This window comes from Hydra viridissima, unplaced genomic scaffold (genome assembly GCF_058129835.1).
Source record: "Hydra viridissima isolate aposymbiotic clone 2 unplaced genomic scaffold, HvirCarnegie_v1 scaffold_7, whole genome shotgun sequence".
NCBI lineage: Eukaryota > Metazoa > Cnidaria > Hydrozoa > Anthoathecata > Hydridae > Hydra > Hydra viridissima.
The window spans coordinates 15,121,986-15,138,595 of NW_028324306.1; the positions used below are offsets into that span (position 1 = coordinate 15,121,986).

Here is a 16,610-nt window from a genome sequence, read left to right on the forward strand (position 1 = left end):
AGGTTTCATCCGATGGTGGCTAATCTAATTTTGAAGCCAGAGACTGCAATCTTTTGAAAATGAGCAGCCTTAATATTAACAGATCTGTTACGGTTTTACAGTAATGAAAAAATTCTTAAGTGACGCTATGAAAATATGCATTATATCCTCAACCTTAGTTGAGAATTGTGCAACTATATCATGTGCTCTTTCAAAAAAAATTAAGTTCACTAACTTTTTGAGATCACCGTCAGAAAGCTAGATATCATCCTTTTTGATTACTGAGAGACAACCAAGTAAGGTACTTTTTTCAAACCAAATCCAAACAAGGGCTCATGAATAAATCCATCGATCCACTCTGCAACATTTTACTTGTATGGTTAATTATTTGAAGAACTGATCATCAATAAAAACAAAATCTAAGTCATCATCTGAATCATGAACAAATTTTAGAACTTTTTAAAAACAGTTATGGATCTGAAGAGGGACGAGTCAATAACGTACAATATGTAACCTGTCTAACGCCGGGTTTTTCATAATTTGCAAGTGAAGCCAATTTTTTTGTTAACTATTTTAATCGGTCATTAATTTATCGAACAAAAACAGTCAATATCTCATAATACAGAGAGAAAATTCCCGAAATCATTTATTTTACCTTGCTGAAGCTTTTATTTAAATGAGCTATTTTCTGTATCGACCATTTTTTAAAATCAGACTACCATTACTGTATCCCAGACAAAAATGTTGCAAGTGTTGATGATGATGATAAGCCCCTTCTAAAATTGAATGCTGTGTCATCAGTTTTTATATTTTCTGCAAATATAAGACAAAAAGGAAATTCTGGCGCAGTTTCCCCTTCCCCTCCCACCCCCCACCCCTTTTTTTTTTTTTTTTTATTTTTGTTTTTTTTGATTGATTATGATATAGAATATTATGTTGATACTTATGCTGATTCAGAAAAATATAAAAACATAGACCTGAAAATCAACGGAAAGTGCTCTAATTTTTTTTTAAAATTATCTTAGAAATTGCCAGGTGGAAATACGAGTGGTAAATAATAAAAACTATCCAACTGCATTCTCCTTACCCTAAGTTATTTGAAAAAAATGATTTCAAAAATTTTTGTGGCTATGAAAATAAGCCGCAGTTGGTGTACAAGAGAATAAGTTGTAATGCAAATAATGTTCTCTATGCACAAAATAAGTATTGTGGTGATCACACAGGATATATTGTTACAACTTGGTTCCAAAAATGAAAAAACGATGTTCGTTGAATCTTTGTATCCTAATAACTTCTGTTAAATAATCTGCTATCATCTCGCTATTTATTGAACCCATAATTGATTTAAATTTGGCTTTAGCTTCTACACCACATAGCTTCCACAAAGTTGTATGTGTGGTTAACTGTGCCGTATTAGTATAAAGGCACTTGCAAACCATTATTTGCTGTTCACATATTGCTCCAGATAGTAGTACGTACAGAAAGTAATTGGAATTATTTTTGCAGCGTCGCGATTTTGCACTGGAATTAAAAAGCCTTTCTTAGCATCATGTTTGTAACCACCAATTATCCACTGCTGAGAAGTTATGCGACCAACGTGATTCTTTCTTCTACAAAAAACGGATTCATGAATTTCAGCAATGCACTCTTATATCGCTTATTAAAAACCAAGCTTAAGTCAAGCCTAGAACCAGCTACAAATGTAAAAGGGCTCTCTCTAAGAAATTGCCTTTTCTTATACAAAAAGTTCTTTTGTAGTGCTTAACGGGACTTCTCCAAATTATTCGATCGATTGTACTAATTTTTAGTTGCTGTGTGCACGGAACACCACAAACTACAATTCATACTTTCGGCCAGTAAACCATGATTTGTGCATCTGCGAATTGTATCTTCTAAATTGTACTTTAATCTTGCTCCAATTTTTGTTAAGGAAAGAGAATCAAATTTGCTCGTTGTCGGTCTTCAAAGAGCCATGCTGCTTAGATCTTTATCTCTTTTTGAAAGTGTTATTTTTATATCGGTATTTGCGTATTTAACATATATATTAAAACGGGGGTTATATGAAAGCGTAACAAAAAAAGAACTTAACAGTTTTAAATGCATTTTTTTAAATTAACCATTTTTGTTGCTTATGAGTTTCCAAAAGAAGAATTTTTGAAATTTAATTCCTAAATGTTTTATCACAGTTAAAATTTAAAAAAGTACGACCCTTATAACATTTTAAAATTATAATAATAGAAACCAGCTTTGTTTGTTAATAGAGGTGTAACGGATATGATATCCGGCCGGATAATCCGGTATTCGGTATCCGGCCGGATATATTATTTATCCGGCCGGATATATTATTTATCCGGCCGGATATGGCCGGATATGATATTTTGGTATTCCCACACTCCATGCGTGTCTACATACTTTATGGATGGCTCGTAACTCCAATTAACAAATTTTATGAAGCAACAAGTCTTATATTACATAAGAAAGAAAAAATACATAGAAAATAACAAACAAAATTTCAACAAATAACTAATTTCAAATGAGTAAATGCAAATAAAAGAGTTAATCTATTTTCATACCATTGTGATGAATAAATAAAAGCGTTTCTCCTGTTTCAGGTAATAATCTAGATCTTTTTTTCTCATAGATGTTACCATATTCTGAGAACATTCTTTCTGAAAATACGGATGATGCTGGAGTGCATAGGTGTTTTAAAGCAATTTCTTTTAATAGAGGAAATCGTTCTTCTTGCATCCAAGCCTTCAATGGACAGCATTTTCTGTCTACCAGTGGTTCAGAAATAATTTTTTTTATTTCTTTTCTAATCAAAATCTCATTCGATTTTTTTTCTACTTTTCCTTTTTTGGAAGGTATCGTTTTTTCAGATGTTGCATTTATAATCTCTTTAAAACACGATTCAAGTGAGTCTTCTTCTTTTTCAGTATTTACTGAAAACTTTAATTGTGGTGATTCATTTACATGAAAATCTACTTCTTCTGAACAAACTATTGTTTTTTCAAAGAATAAAACATCATTTATTAACCAATATTAGCCTGTTTTTTGGTATCATCATCAAAAAAAGAAAACTTATATCTTTGATCTATTGATGTAGCCATAACATAGCATCTATTTTTCGTGATGTGCAAAGACTTTACATTGTTTGCTTCTGCAAAAAATCGATTTTTTAAAGAAGTTTTAAGTTGACTCCCAGCAAACATGTCAGCGTTGAATCAACGTTGAAAACCGGTCGCAGCGTAGAAAAAGCGTTACAGTGACAAAAACAACGTCTTTTCAACGTTGAATCAATGTCCGTTTTTGTATACTAAATCGCGGTAAATTGAAACGTTGAATAAGCGTTGAAATTGTAACGTTATTTAGCTTCTCAAAATGAAACGTTTATTCAACGTGGAATCACTTTACGCAAAAAGCCACTTTAAAAACGTTTCAAAATTTATGCTTTATCAACGTTAAAAATAAACCGCTTTTTAAACGTTACATTTTCAACGTTGAAAAAGCGTATAAATTTCAACGTATATTATCTTCTAAAAAAATCGCGTTTATTCAACGTTGAATAAAAGTACGCAAATAATCACAGTAAAAACGTCGCAAAGTTTAAGGTTTATCAACGTTACACATTAGCTGCTTTTTCAACGTATTTAAGCTATTTATAAAACAACGTTTATTCAACGTTACATATACCAACGTTGAAAATGTGGTAATTAAAAAATGTTGAAAAAGTTGTTTTTTTGCCAACGTTAATAAAACGTTGCTTTTGCAACGTTGAGGAAGTAGCACATTGACAATTTTGGTCTCATTGATGTAGCCATTACAAAAAAAATTTGCCGTAATGGAAAGGCAAGGAAAACTTAATAAAATGCATGCAGATGGTATAAAAAATAATTTAAAGTTATATTTTATAACCTATTTTTATTGCGACTAATTTAAAACTTTTAGATTTTATATCAAATTGTATATAATATACATAAATCTCAGGGTAAATTCGATTTATTCAGGTTATTTTTGTCTATATTTTTATTTTATTTAAGTTGACCATTTTAATAAAATACTCAACTTTTTAAAAAAATGTTATTTCTTAGTTAGAAATAGTACTTTATTTTAATAATGTTCAGATGTACAAAGTAATATTAAAACTAATAATATATAGTAAGTCAGACTAAATTTGGTAATTTAACAGACTAAATTTTAGAGACATATTGTGTGTTTGTTTGTCTGTATAATATATACATGCTTTTTTTTAAATTTCACATAGATGTATATAAATATATCTACACAAAATGAATTTCAGCTCAGTCAGTAGCAAACTTTGGACATTTTTAAATTAGTTGTTGCAGTAATAAATCATTAAAAAACTTTTGGTCGGAGGAGGTATTTTAGTGGGCAAACATCCTGTGGTAGAAAAGTTTTTCAAACATTTTCAAAACATGACAGCTATTTGTATATATACATGTAAATTATGTGTGTGTGTGTGTGTGTGTGTGTGTGTGTGTGTGTGTGTGTGTGTGTGTGTGTGTGTGTGTGTGTGTGTGTGTGTGTAAAAAAATATATATCTATTTAGATAATCTGTTATAATGGCTTCACAATCTTGGGCTTTAGTTGTTTATTTTGAAAATAAGATTGAAACAGAGGCAGTTGTTCCATCTTGTTGGGTAAAAGATGGTTATTTTGGCCAACTGGTGTTCATGCAATGAAAGCTGCCTATAATAAGTTTCCAATTGATGATTCCTGGAACAAGCTCAGAGTTAAAAGAATTAAAGTAACTGGAGGTCATTAAATTTTACTGTATTCATTGCTATTTTAATTGTTTATTATGAATAAAAAAAACTATTATTAATGTTTTATATTAATAGTGAAGTACAATAACAAATAAACTTTTTTCTTTCTAATTTGGGATAAGTAATATTTTGAATCTGTTTATTTTATTATTATTGCCTCTGTTTACACTTATTCTACATTTTAGTTTTTATATTGATTGTTTATATTTATTTTACTAAATAATTACTAATAGATAAAGAAGTATGTGAAGGAGTTAACTTCACAATTACAGAGGAATCTGAAGAAGAATGTGAGTAATTATGTTTGTGAATAATTGGTTTCTTTTTGAATTTGTCTTTTCTTTTTTTTTATATGATAAAGAATAAAAATAAAAAAAAGAACTGTATGTATTTAAAAAAAAAATGTATATAGATGCTTAATAAATTGCTTTTTTTTAAAAAAAATTTCAGAAAAAGGTTTTTAAACAACTTTTAGAAATTAAAAATATGGTAAAGGATCTTCAAAATGTTTCTTCATTGGTATCCAAAAATCTGCAAATAAATGCATTGAGTTCAATAGAACAACTTATTGAGCTAGATACTACGTTAAATGACAGTGTCATTTTTTCTAAATGGGTAAGTTGCCCTGTTGCTATTGCTAGTTTGAATTTTTTGAATTTTTCTTTATGTTGTCATGGTAAATTTATTTATATTATTAACTGAAAAGTTGATTAAACAATATAATTTTATTTTATTTATTATAATTTGTCATTCTTTACATAATTACTTTTTGTTTTTTCAACTTTCAATGTTTTTTAATTTGTTTAAAAATGTAAGGGATTTTATAAAAGATTGCCTCTAATTATATAATTATTTAAACATTGATTAAAGATTTTTTTGAAAGCAGGTATCGCAAATAGCGAAAATTGGTGGAGTTAACTTAAAAGATAGTGTAAAACGTGTTATTGAGTGGTAGGTCAATTTTCTACACCTTTCCAAGCCGAAATGACAATGGTTTTTAATGGATTATTTAAAAAGTGTTTGCAAAATATATTTATTATAATAAATATAATTATACGTTTTTTTAAGCATATCATTATATGCTTTCTTTCCTATAGCATGAATGTTGTATTGTACAATATTGTAAATATTGATTCAAATAATTACTAACTTTTTAGGCTGTTAACAATTGAGTTGCGCTGTTTGTTAAACATGAAGGGGCAAACCAATTCCACGAACCAAACAAAAGTTTGTTTCTTCAAAGACAAAATTGTATCGTGTTTTAATTGGTAATATGTTTTGTTTAAACTTTTTAATTATGCAGATTTTTACTAATAGTATTTAAGCAAGAAGTTTGAGTTTTATATTTTAAAGAGTGTCTCAAAAAGATACCCAGATGAAGCAGGGATTTATGAAGCTGTAAAATCAGTTCTGAAATATTCGCCAATAAATTTTTGTAGAAAGCAGAAATCGGAAGATTAGAGTTTTTTAATGACATTTTAGGATATGTGATATGATTTTGTTTGTGTCTTGTGTAAAGCGCTTTTTCTAAAATACACGTTTATTTATTTAATCTTTCATTGTACTATAAATTGTATTATAAAAGTTTTATTTTTTGGTTTAGATTCTGTATCTCAATGATATCCTGGCCTATCGATACGATATCCTGTAAATTGTATTTTTATATATTGTATAAATATATATACAGACACTCACACACATAAATCTTTAAAAAAACCTTTATATTTTTATATATATCTATGAATTGTATATTTTAGGCTTTTTTATATTTATCATTCTATACTACTGTTGTATTAAAAATCGATTTTGGAAATATTGCAAGTGTAGAGTTCAACAAACAATTTTGTTTTATTTGCCAATTCAAGATATATATATATATATATATATATATATATATATATATATATATATATATATATATATATATATATATATATATATATATATATACATATATATGTATGTATATATATATGCATATGTATGTATGTATGTATGTATGTATGTATGTATATATATATATATATATATATATATATATATATATATATATATATATATATATACACACACATATATAAGCATTGTTTCAACGTTATATTTCAACCTTGATTCGACGTCTTTTAGTAACGTTAAATCGACATTTTACTATCAACGTTACAAATCCTTGCAAAATCGACTGCTTTAACAACGCTTAAGCAACGCTTTTTTAGTAACGTTTTTTCAACGTTATGTTGCGACGTTTATGCAACGCTTTTTTAGTAACATTTTTTCAACGTTTAGTTGCGACATTTTTGTAACGTCTTTTAGTAACGTTTTTTCAACGTTACGCAACAACGTTTAATCAGCGTGTCTTTAACAACGTTACATATCTTTGCAAAATCGATTACTTTGTCAACGTTTCCGCAACATCTTTTGCGACCGGTTTTCAACGTTGATTCAACGCTGACATGTTTGCTGGGCTCTGAGTTTTTTGAATACTTAAATCAACTTGACATTTGGACATATATTTATTTAATGCGCATATATTTGGAATAACAGAGGACAAAGTTGTTATTTCTGAACTCATTTCCTGAGTTAATTGAAAAAAAGGTTTTAAAAAGTTTAACAATGCTTGATATAAGTGTCCATTCAAAAGTAGAAAAAGTCATTAAGTCAGAACGTTCTGCTAAGTATAGTTGAACTGGAATTTTTAATTTGTTTAATCTTTCAAACATCAAATAAGTGCTGTTCCATCTTGTTGGGACATCTTGAACAAGACAAAGATTGTCAAGATTTTGTTGTTGCTGAATTTTCTTAAAATTGCTACATGCTAGGGACGAATGATTGAAATGAGTTACAAGTCGACGACATTTTGCAAGGACATTAATTACAATATTTTCACTCATGATTGAATCTGAAACAACTAATTGAAGTAAATGAATGGTACAATGGATTGATGGAATTTCGGCTAGATTACTCCCTTTAACCATTTTGCTAGCACCATCTCTTACAAGAAGGTGTCGTCTTTCAACTTGAATTTTCCAGCTATCCCACATACTTTCTAACTTTTCAGATATGTTTACTCCTGTATGGCTTTCAGAAAAATGAGAAAGATGTAATACCACATCAATTCTGTTAAAATCTTTATCAATACAGTGGCCTGACTATGAAATAAATGATTCGTGAGATATCGGGCATGTCCATATATCTCAAGAAAAGCTTATGTGGTTTGTTTTTTTTAACTTAATAGAAATTTTATTCTTTAATTCCATGAAAAGTTGAGGAGTTATTGTTTGGGAAAAATATATTCTACTTGGTAAGGAATATCTAGGTTCTAGATGATTTATTAAATTATTGAAACCTGTATCTTCAACTAAAATAAACGGCTGGTTGTCTAAGGCCATCATTAACCCAATTTTACGATGAATAGCTTGGAATCTAGAATCATTAATGTTCCATACTTTTTTTGACTTTAAATACTCATCTATTGAAGTCTGCTTAGAACTTCTAAGCAGACTTCTAATACAAGCTTCTAATAGAAGCTTCTTGAAGAAACTTCTAATAGAAGTTTCACAAGCGATTTCCTCACTTTCTGTTGTACCGGTTGAGAAAACTGCCGGTGTGAGGTGAGCTGTTCTTTTCTGTTCACTTTTATTTCTCTCTTTACGATATTCTTTTGGATGATTTATTTTAATATGGTTATGCAGAGGTGTCGTACTAAAACACTTTTGCCCAGCCTCCTTAGTTCCACGTTTAATTGTTTTTTTTACAGATATTACATGTTGCATACGCATCACTTGAGTCATTTATTTTATATAATGACCAGATAAAGCTCTTGGTTATTAAATTTTCCTGAAATATAAAACTATACGTATTCACAATTGATATTAAATATTTAACTATAATACACACATTTGATACCAAAATATTTGTTGGTATAGAATCTATAATAATAAATGATAATTTCGATATAACGTTATTATCTATACTATAGATAATAACGTTATATCGTATTCACTTTTCTTTTATTACAGAACAAATAGAAGTTCTATTTGTTCTGTAACTAACGTTCTATTATAGAATGTTAGTTTAAAAATAATGAATTAAAACTTCTTGCGAAACTCAATTTGAAGATAGTAAAATGTAATAAAAATTTGTTGTTTCGAAAAATGATTTCAAAATATTCATTCAAAGAAACGTTTTAATTTCAAAATTCCAATTATGTAGAAGTATAAATTCCTCGAAATTCATATCCGGCATATCCGGCTGGATATAAAAATAAATATCCGGCATATCCGAATCCGGCCGGATACACAAAAAACCATATCCGTTACTCCTCTATTTGTTAAGCAAGGAAATGGAAAAGCAATGATATATATTAACTGGATTTCTAACTTGCGCTTCCGCAGTGAAGGAAATTTTTTCCAGCCAGGTTTTTTTAAAAAAGAAAAGTTTAATTTTTGAATTTATAATATGTCACGAAAGTTTTCGTACACTATTAAAACTAATACCAAATAATATGTAGTTGGTTAAAACTTATTCAAACTTGTTATAAACATGAGTTTAAATACGAAACATCACATGTCTAATGACATCCGTGAATTAATAATAAAATTGCATAAAGAAAGAAAATCTCCTTGTCAAAATGCCAAAATTGTTGGTAAAACACATTCCACCGTTCAAAGTGTTGTTAAAAAATTTGAAATGACTGATTCTGTTAATACATTATCATAAAGTGGCCGACCAAAAATTTTAAATTCACGAGATAGTAGGAGTATAGTTAAAGAAGTCAATTCAAATCCACGTATTAGTACACCAAAATTGGCAGTAGATATTGAACTTGATATCGGAAAGATAGTTTCATTCAGAAAATATTAGACGAATACTTAGAAAATCCGGATTAAATGGCAGAGTACCTCGAAAGAAACCGTTTATGAGCGTAGAAAACAAACGAAAAAGATTGGAGTTCACCAAAAAGTATGAAAAGGGAGATGAACAATTTTGGAAGAAAGTTTTATTTACTGACGAGAGTAAGTTTAAAATTTTCGGACCAGTAGCCGTGGAAAAATATGGAGAAAAAAGAATACAGAACTAGAAGAAAAAATTTAATTTCGACTGTGAAACATGGAAATGGAAGTGTGATGGTTTGGGGATCAATGGCTGCAGCTGGAGTGGGGAGTTTATTATTTATCCAGAATGGATCGTAGGGTATATTTGGACATTACAAAAAGTAGTTTGAAATCAGATGCTGCTAAATTAAAGTTAGGAAATAACTTCAACACACTACTTACATTGTACAATCATGGTTGCTCTACAATGTTCCAAAGCAAATGCATTCTCCTCCCCAATCACCAAACTTTAACCCAATAGAGTGTGGGATTATTTAGACAGACAAGTCAGGAAACGTAGAATAACAAATGTTAATATGCTAAAAAATATCTTACTTGAAGAATGGAATAAAATTCCGTCTTCTTATACCGAAAAATTAGTGTCATCGATGAACAGAAGATTAAAAGCTTGTGTAAATGCGAAAGGAAAAATCAACAAAATACTAAAGATTTTTTTAATTTTTCATATTCTTGTTTATTTTACAAATTTTGTTTAGTGTACGAAAACTTTTGCGACGTATTATAAATTCAAAAATTAAACTTTTTCAGTTTTACTAATAAATATTTTTGTTTAGTTAATTATTTTTTATTTCTTGTTACTTTGATATAATTTTTTTTTTTTTTTGCATTTAAAATGGTTTTTACTAGGTGTTTTCTCTAAATTGTAAGGTGTACGAAAACTTTTGTGACTGACTGAATATCATCATTGCTGTTAAGTTAGTTAGCGCTATGAAAAAGATTTTTAAAAGGTCGTCCGGCGCCCCTTCAAGCTTGGCTTCCGGGTCAACTTGCCACCTAGGCCCCCCCCCCCCTCGAAGGCCCTGATTGGAATGACGAGATTTCCAGTATAAACCGAGATTTAAACTAACTACAAAACCGGTTAAATTTTTTTTAACGATATTTTGTCGTTATCATTCCGATGATTTTTTTTTTTTCTAATACCATATCGAAGTAATAACAATACGGAGATGAAACGATTCGCAGACGCTTAATAAAACTTTGGACAGTTAATTAAGATTTAGATTCCAGCCGGCTTTTTAGAAAGATATATAAATACTACTTCAAAATTAAAATGTTCAAATATGCTCAGGATCATAGCCACCGAGAGAAATTTCGGGCCCTAAGGAAGTTTTCTTAAGGGTCCCTCATTGTGATCAATTATATACCCAGGACCTATAGAAGCGTGTTCTGGTCATTGAAAGTTAAAAACAAAAATTGATTAAATCTTTTAAAAGTCAAAACTATTTAAATCTTTAAAAAATTATTTTAAAAAGTAATTTGTACACAGATGGGGCCCCGGGAATCTCCCCCGTCCACCCCCTCTCTCGGCAGCCATGCTCAGGATTATACCATTAAAGAGCTAAGAAAATCATCAATTGATTGAAAATGATAAACGAATAGGCTAATATTATTCAAGGATTTACGAATGTTTAATTTATTATGTAAAAGAATAAAATTACGATGTTTTAGTTTTTCGTTTTTCAATTTTGTGCCTGTAAAAATAGCCGTTTGATTTAGTTTGTCAACTAGTACAATGCTCTTTGACCAACACAAACTTATATTTGCTGTATTCTCACCAAATTTATCATCTCTGAACTTATCATCTCTAATTCCATGTGTTTTAATAGCTTATTGTTATATTTCAGTATACTTATGTCGCAACAACTGCGAAAGAAATTTTATAATTACGCCCAATAGAATTCCGAAAAAAAGTATATAAATTGTACAACTACGTAAAAGCAAAGAGAGAGAGAGAGAAAAAAAAGAAATATATAACCATAATAGAAATATAGACGTCTTGATTTTACACCAAAAATTTAAATAGCGAAGTCCGATATCTAGTAAATATATATATGTATCAAAGAACAGTGTGGAATTTCAGTGAATTGTGGTAGCTAAAATTCGAAAACCTTGTAAAGTAAAAAGTTATGGTATTTTTTAGTTATACTGTGATAACTTAGCCTCTGCGAAATTTTCATCCTTCTTGCTTAAATAGTTTGTGAGAAATTTTGGGCAAGTTTTGAGAAAATTGAGAAAAATACCAAATTACTTAAAAAAGAATTAGTTTTATTATACAACTTAAATATCACAGTTAGTATTACTACAATAACATAATCATCTTATTATTAAATCTATTCTAAGTCAAAATTTTCACAAATGTTTTCGCCATTTTCAAATTTTTCGTCAATCTCGTCGAGTTCGTTAAAGATTTCCTGTTCAATATTTTCAGGGGGTGATTTCACATTCACTTGCTGCATATAAATCTTTGAAGATTAAAAGGTCTTTTACTACGTCAAGAAATTCAATGGCAGTCTAAGCTTTTGTTTCAACTGGGTTTCTAAGCTTGTAGAGCTTATAAGAGGGTCAGATATATATAATCTGTACAAAAATGTCTTTTAAATTCTCTTCCCTACCTATTTTACGAGCGTGGAGTTCACGATACTTCCTGTATAATTTACTTCTTGACTCAACAACTTTTTCACTTATTAAAAGTCAACTTATTCAACTTTCACCTATTAAAAATTTTCACTTATTACTCCTAAAATGGAACAGGCGAATGGAACAGTTAAATGTAACTTTATGCACAGTAACTAGAATCATAAATCAAGAACCATAAAAATCATATGAATTTAACTACTCTACATTGATTTCTTGCTGAAGAAAATTTCTTCTTATGTTGGAGGGCTTTTGATTCCTTCGGATTCTCAAGACTTTTAGCTCAAGACGATATGACACAGGGAGCAGGCAATAGAAGAATCTCATTTATGCGTGAAGAGGACAAGTTCCATAGCGTCCGGCTTTGCTTTGAATTCTTTATTGAACTTGTGTTTGTCCGTCATTGATTTATTGTAGCTCTACATTTTGGACAAACTTGCATTGATTTTGTGTTTGTAGCGAATGTAAGTATTTTCTCATCTATCATTGACATCACAAAGGCGAAATCAATGATTAAATAGTAGCCATTTGCAAGATAAACCTAATTGGTTCTAAATCTTTCATTTTCTTTATTACATCAGCTTTAGTTTTTAGAACCACATCCTTGCATTCTTTGATCAACTTTGAGGTCAAAGGGCTCATTAAATTCTACTAAAGAATATTGTTTGAATCATTTTCAGCGTATACAAACGCAAAGGAGTGGAATTTATGGTTAAACTGTCATTTGCTTCACGATGAGAAAATTGCTGATGGCAATGAGAGTGTCCAAAGAACTATCAAGACTTCTTAGAAGTATGAGCTTTTTAAAGTCATTCTTTTTTTGGTTTCTAAACACTCAATATATTTGGATTAAACAACTTCCACGATTCTCTCGCGGTAAGTCTAAATCAAACTTTGAAGTTTGACTTTAACTCTGGATTCGCTTACTTTAATGTCTTCGTCCTTACGAACACTTCTCTTTTTAGCGTTTGCAACAGTTTTGTAACAAGGAAATTGTTTCTTGTCTTTGTTATGAGTCTTTTTGTATACTAATTTCAGTGTCTATAAAATTCAGCTCATTTCAGTGTCTATAAAAACTCTAAAGCTTCCTTTAAATGTTATTTGTTTGCCTTCCTGTGTTAAATATATATACATATAACAAGGATCTTGTTGATTTTTCCTATGTCAGAAATGAGTTTTGTCAATCTAAAGTTCCCGTTATTCTATGGTTCCTTCTTGCCATCATTAAGGCTTTTTCCACTTAATCAATGGTTGAATTATCATATTTGTCTGCAATAATCCGGCGTTTCCTGCGTTCACTAAAACTAAAAAAAATTTTTTTTGCTTGTCCACGTTTAGATGTTGATGGTCCTGGGGATTGATGCCAAATCTTCTGTACTTTTTTTGCTGTTTAAATGCACCATTTAACTATTTTTCATGTTTTGACTCGAGTCTAGTCATCATAATATGACACTCTTCCTATATCGTAAATAAACGGCATAAATACTTTTCATGCTACCCTAAAATACTGCTTCCTGGCTATCTTGGAAAGTTTCTTTCGATTCCACATAATTGCAAGCTTAACTAATGTTTTTATTTGTACTCAATTGAGTGTCAAAACAGCCAACTATATCTTGATATTGTGAGGCGGGTCTCTTTTATATTTCTTATGCTTTTCTAAATGTGAGACGGGGTTTTCTTTTAAGAATGAGGTTGGTGGGGTTTAATGGTTTGTATTTTAGGAGGATAGGGTGTATAGATGTAGGGATGCCTCTTGGTTCTGTGTAATGGTAGCACTCTGCTTACTTTTCTTGGCGTGCGATATGTTTCTTCCCTATTTTCTTTATGAATAATAAATCTTTTTTTCGTTATTAACAAATAATATATTCTCCACTTTACACTATATAAAAAACTGTTTCTTACTAATTCTTCTGTTCCTTCTTTTGTCGTTTATCATGTAACCAACTATAAATCTCCCTACCCTAAATGCCCACTCGTATATCCCTTATGACTATAACTTGTCTTCCCCACTTTCAACAATTTTCGTAATTTTCTCAAAACCTTCTCGTAACCTATCTCATAAACAATAGAGAAATGTCATATTATCTCATAAACAATAGAGAAAAAGGAGAGTTAGCTACCTGGGATTCATACGATTTCTTTAGGTACACTCATTACATTCATATTTGTACCTGGTACTAAAAAAACTCCAATTGAGACCATAGGGTCTTCTCAAAAATATACATCAGTTGATATTTTTGAACCTTCATTCAGTGAAGCTGGATTTTAGGCTGAAATTGATAAATTCAATTCCGCCTCGATTAAACTATTCTAAACAAGTTTTAAACATCCAACAAAGACAAAATTTAAGATATTTTTCCATAAACTTTGATTTAACGAGGGATTTTGAAAGATACGCCAAAGAGATAAGTCAAATACAGAAATTTAAAGTGTTATTTTATTTTTTCATTTTTATTTTTATTTTTGACTATTTGATTAAGAATTGCGACGATTTGCGTAACGCAAAATCCGTTACAGTCCCGCGTTCTGCGGGAAATTTGGAAATCCTGTCAACTGTGATGATGATTTCCAATATTTTTCGCATACTCATCTAGTGCAACTTCAAACATCATGTGTTAATTTTATATATATATATATATATATATATATATATATATATATATATATATATATATATATATATATATATATATATATATATATATATATATATACATACATACATACATATACATTATACACATATAATTATATTAAGCTTAAAAATGAGTAATGAAGTTAGAAGTCTAGAAGATATTTTAGTGAAGAATTTGAAAGGAGAAGATCTTCAGCAAGTTCAGCGATTGTTATACGGTGCACCGGTTGATAAAATTGATTTGACAGAACAATCAATTGAATGTGCTATTGCTAACAACTTTGAAATATGTGGATATAAAATCTCAGCTCTTCATGAAGAAGAGCGTCCACCTCGAATTGTACGTGTTGCAGCTATTCAAAACAAAATAGTTCTTCCTACAAGTTCATCTATTCTGGAACAACGTAATGCCCTTCATGAAAGAGCGAAAATTTTCATCGAGGCAGCGGCTAGTAACAATGTAAATATATTGTGCTTTCAAGAAGCTTGGACAATGCCATTTGCATTTTGCACTCGTGAGAAACATCCTTGGTGTCAGTTTGCAGAGTCTACTGAAAATGGTCCAACAACAGTCTTCTTGCAAGCACTAGCTAAGAAGCATAATATGGTTATCATTTCGCCTATCCTTGAAAGGGATGAAGTTCACCAAGATATTCTATGGAATACAGCTGTAGTAATATCAAATAAAGGTAATTATCTTGGCAAATCTCGCAAAAATCATATTCCTAGAGTAGGCGATTTCAATGAATCTACATACTACATGGAGAGTGATTTAGGTCATCCAGTTTTTGAAACATTCTTTGGTAGAATTGCTGTAAATATTTGTTTTGGTCGTCATCATCCTTTAAACTGGCTAAGCTTTGGTTTGAATGGGGCTGAGATTGTCTTTAACCCTTCAGCTACAGTGGGTGCTTTAAGTGAGCCGATGTGGCCAATTGAAGCAAGATGTGCTGCCATTGCTAATTCTTACTTTACTGTTGCTATAAATCGGGTGGGAAAAGAAATTTTTCCGAATGAATTCACATCGGGAGATGGTAAGCCAGCACACAAGGATTTTGGTCATTTTTATGGGTCTAGTTACATATCTGCACCTAATGGGTGTCGAACACCTGGTTTATCACGCATTGATGATGGACTAATTATTGCAGAGTTGGATCTGAATATGTGTCGCCAAGTTAAAGACCAGTGGGGTCTTCAAATGACGCAAAGATTGCCAATGTATGCTAAGGTTCTCACTGAGGCATCTCAACCTGAATTTAAAAGAAAAATCTTTAAAGATTAATATTATAAAGGATAATTTGAATAAAATATATTTTATAATTTAGTCACTAAAAATATATATATTTTTTTGGATAGTTTTTTTTTGGAAAAATTTTATTGTTATATTAATTTATATGTTTAATGATATTTTGTAATGATGACTGAAAATCTATTTTGAAACAAAAAAGTATGCATAATGATATAAATTTTTTATTATTTTTCATGTTATGTTAGTTTTTTTATGAGGGGGGAGGGGGTGGGTGGGAGAGGAGAAATTTAAAGAGGAATTAATTTTTGTAATGTATAGTTTCTTTGACCCAATGTAATTTAATGCAAATAAAGTATGATTATATTTAGTATTAATGGATTTAAAGTATGATTGTATTTAGTATTTGATCAAAAAAAAAGATTCTTAAAACAATT

General features: G+C 30.0%; 1 protein-coding gene and 1 pseudogene across 2 annotated transcripts; both read left to right on the plus strand.

Moving 5' to 3' along the window:
- The first annotated feature begins 862 nt into the window (after window positions 1-862).
- Window positions 863-6,595, plus strand: LOC149886312 (uncharacterized; annotated as a pseudogene). Its single transcript, XR_016454555.1, has 5 exons — window positions 863-4,757; window positions 5,000-5,056; window positions 5,653-5,717; window positions 5,924-6,034; window positions 6,370-6,595. The product of XR_016454555.1 is annotated as an uncharacterized LOC149886312 (transcript).
- An 8,402-nt stretch (window positions 6,596-14,997) lies between these two features.
- On the plus strand, window positions 14,998-16,454 carry LOC145184169 (beta-ureidopropionase-like). The gene has a single exon (XM_080059783.2). It carries the CDS (start codon window positions 15,058-15,060, stop codon window positions 16,207-16,209), a length of 1,152 nt encoding a protein of 383 aa, XP_079915909.2. The 5' UTR covers window positions 14,998-15,057; the 3' UTR covers window positions 16,210-16,454.
- Window positions 16,455-16,610: the final 156 nt, after the last annotated feature.

Coding starts and splice junctions, on each gene's coding strand:
- LOC145184169 (XM_080059783.2), top strand. CDS start 15,058: ATGAGTAATGAAGTTAGAAGTCTAGAAGATATTTTAGTGAAGAATTTG.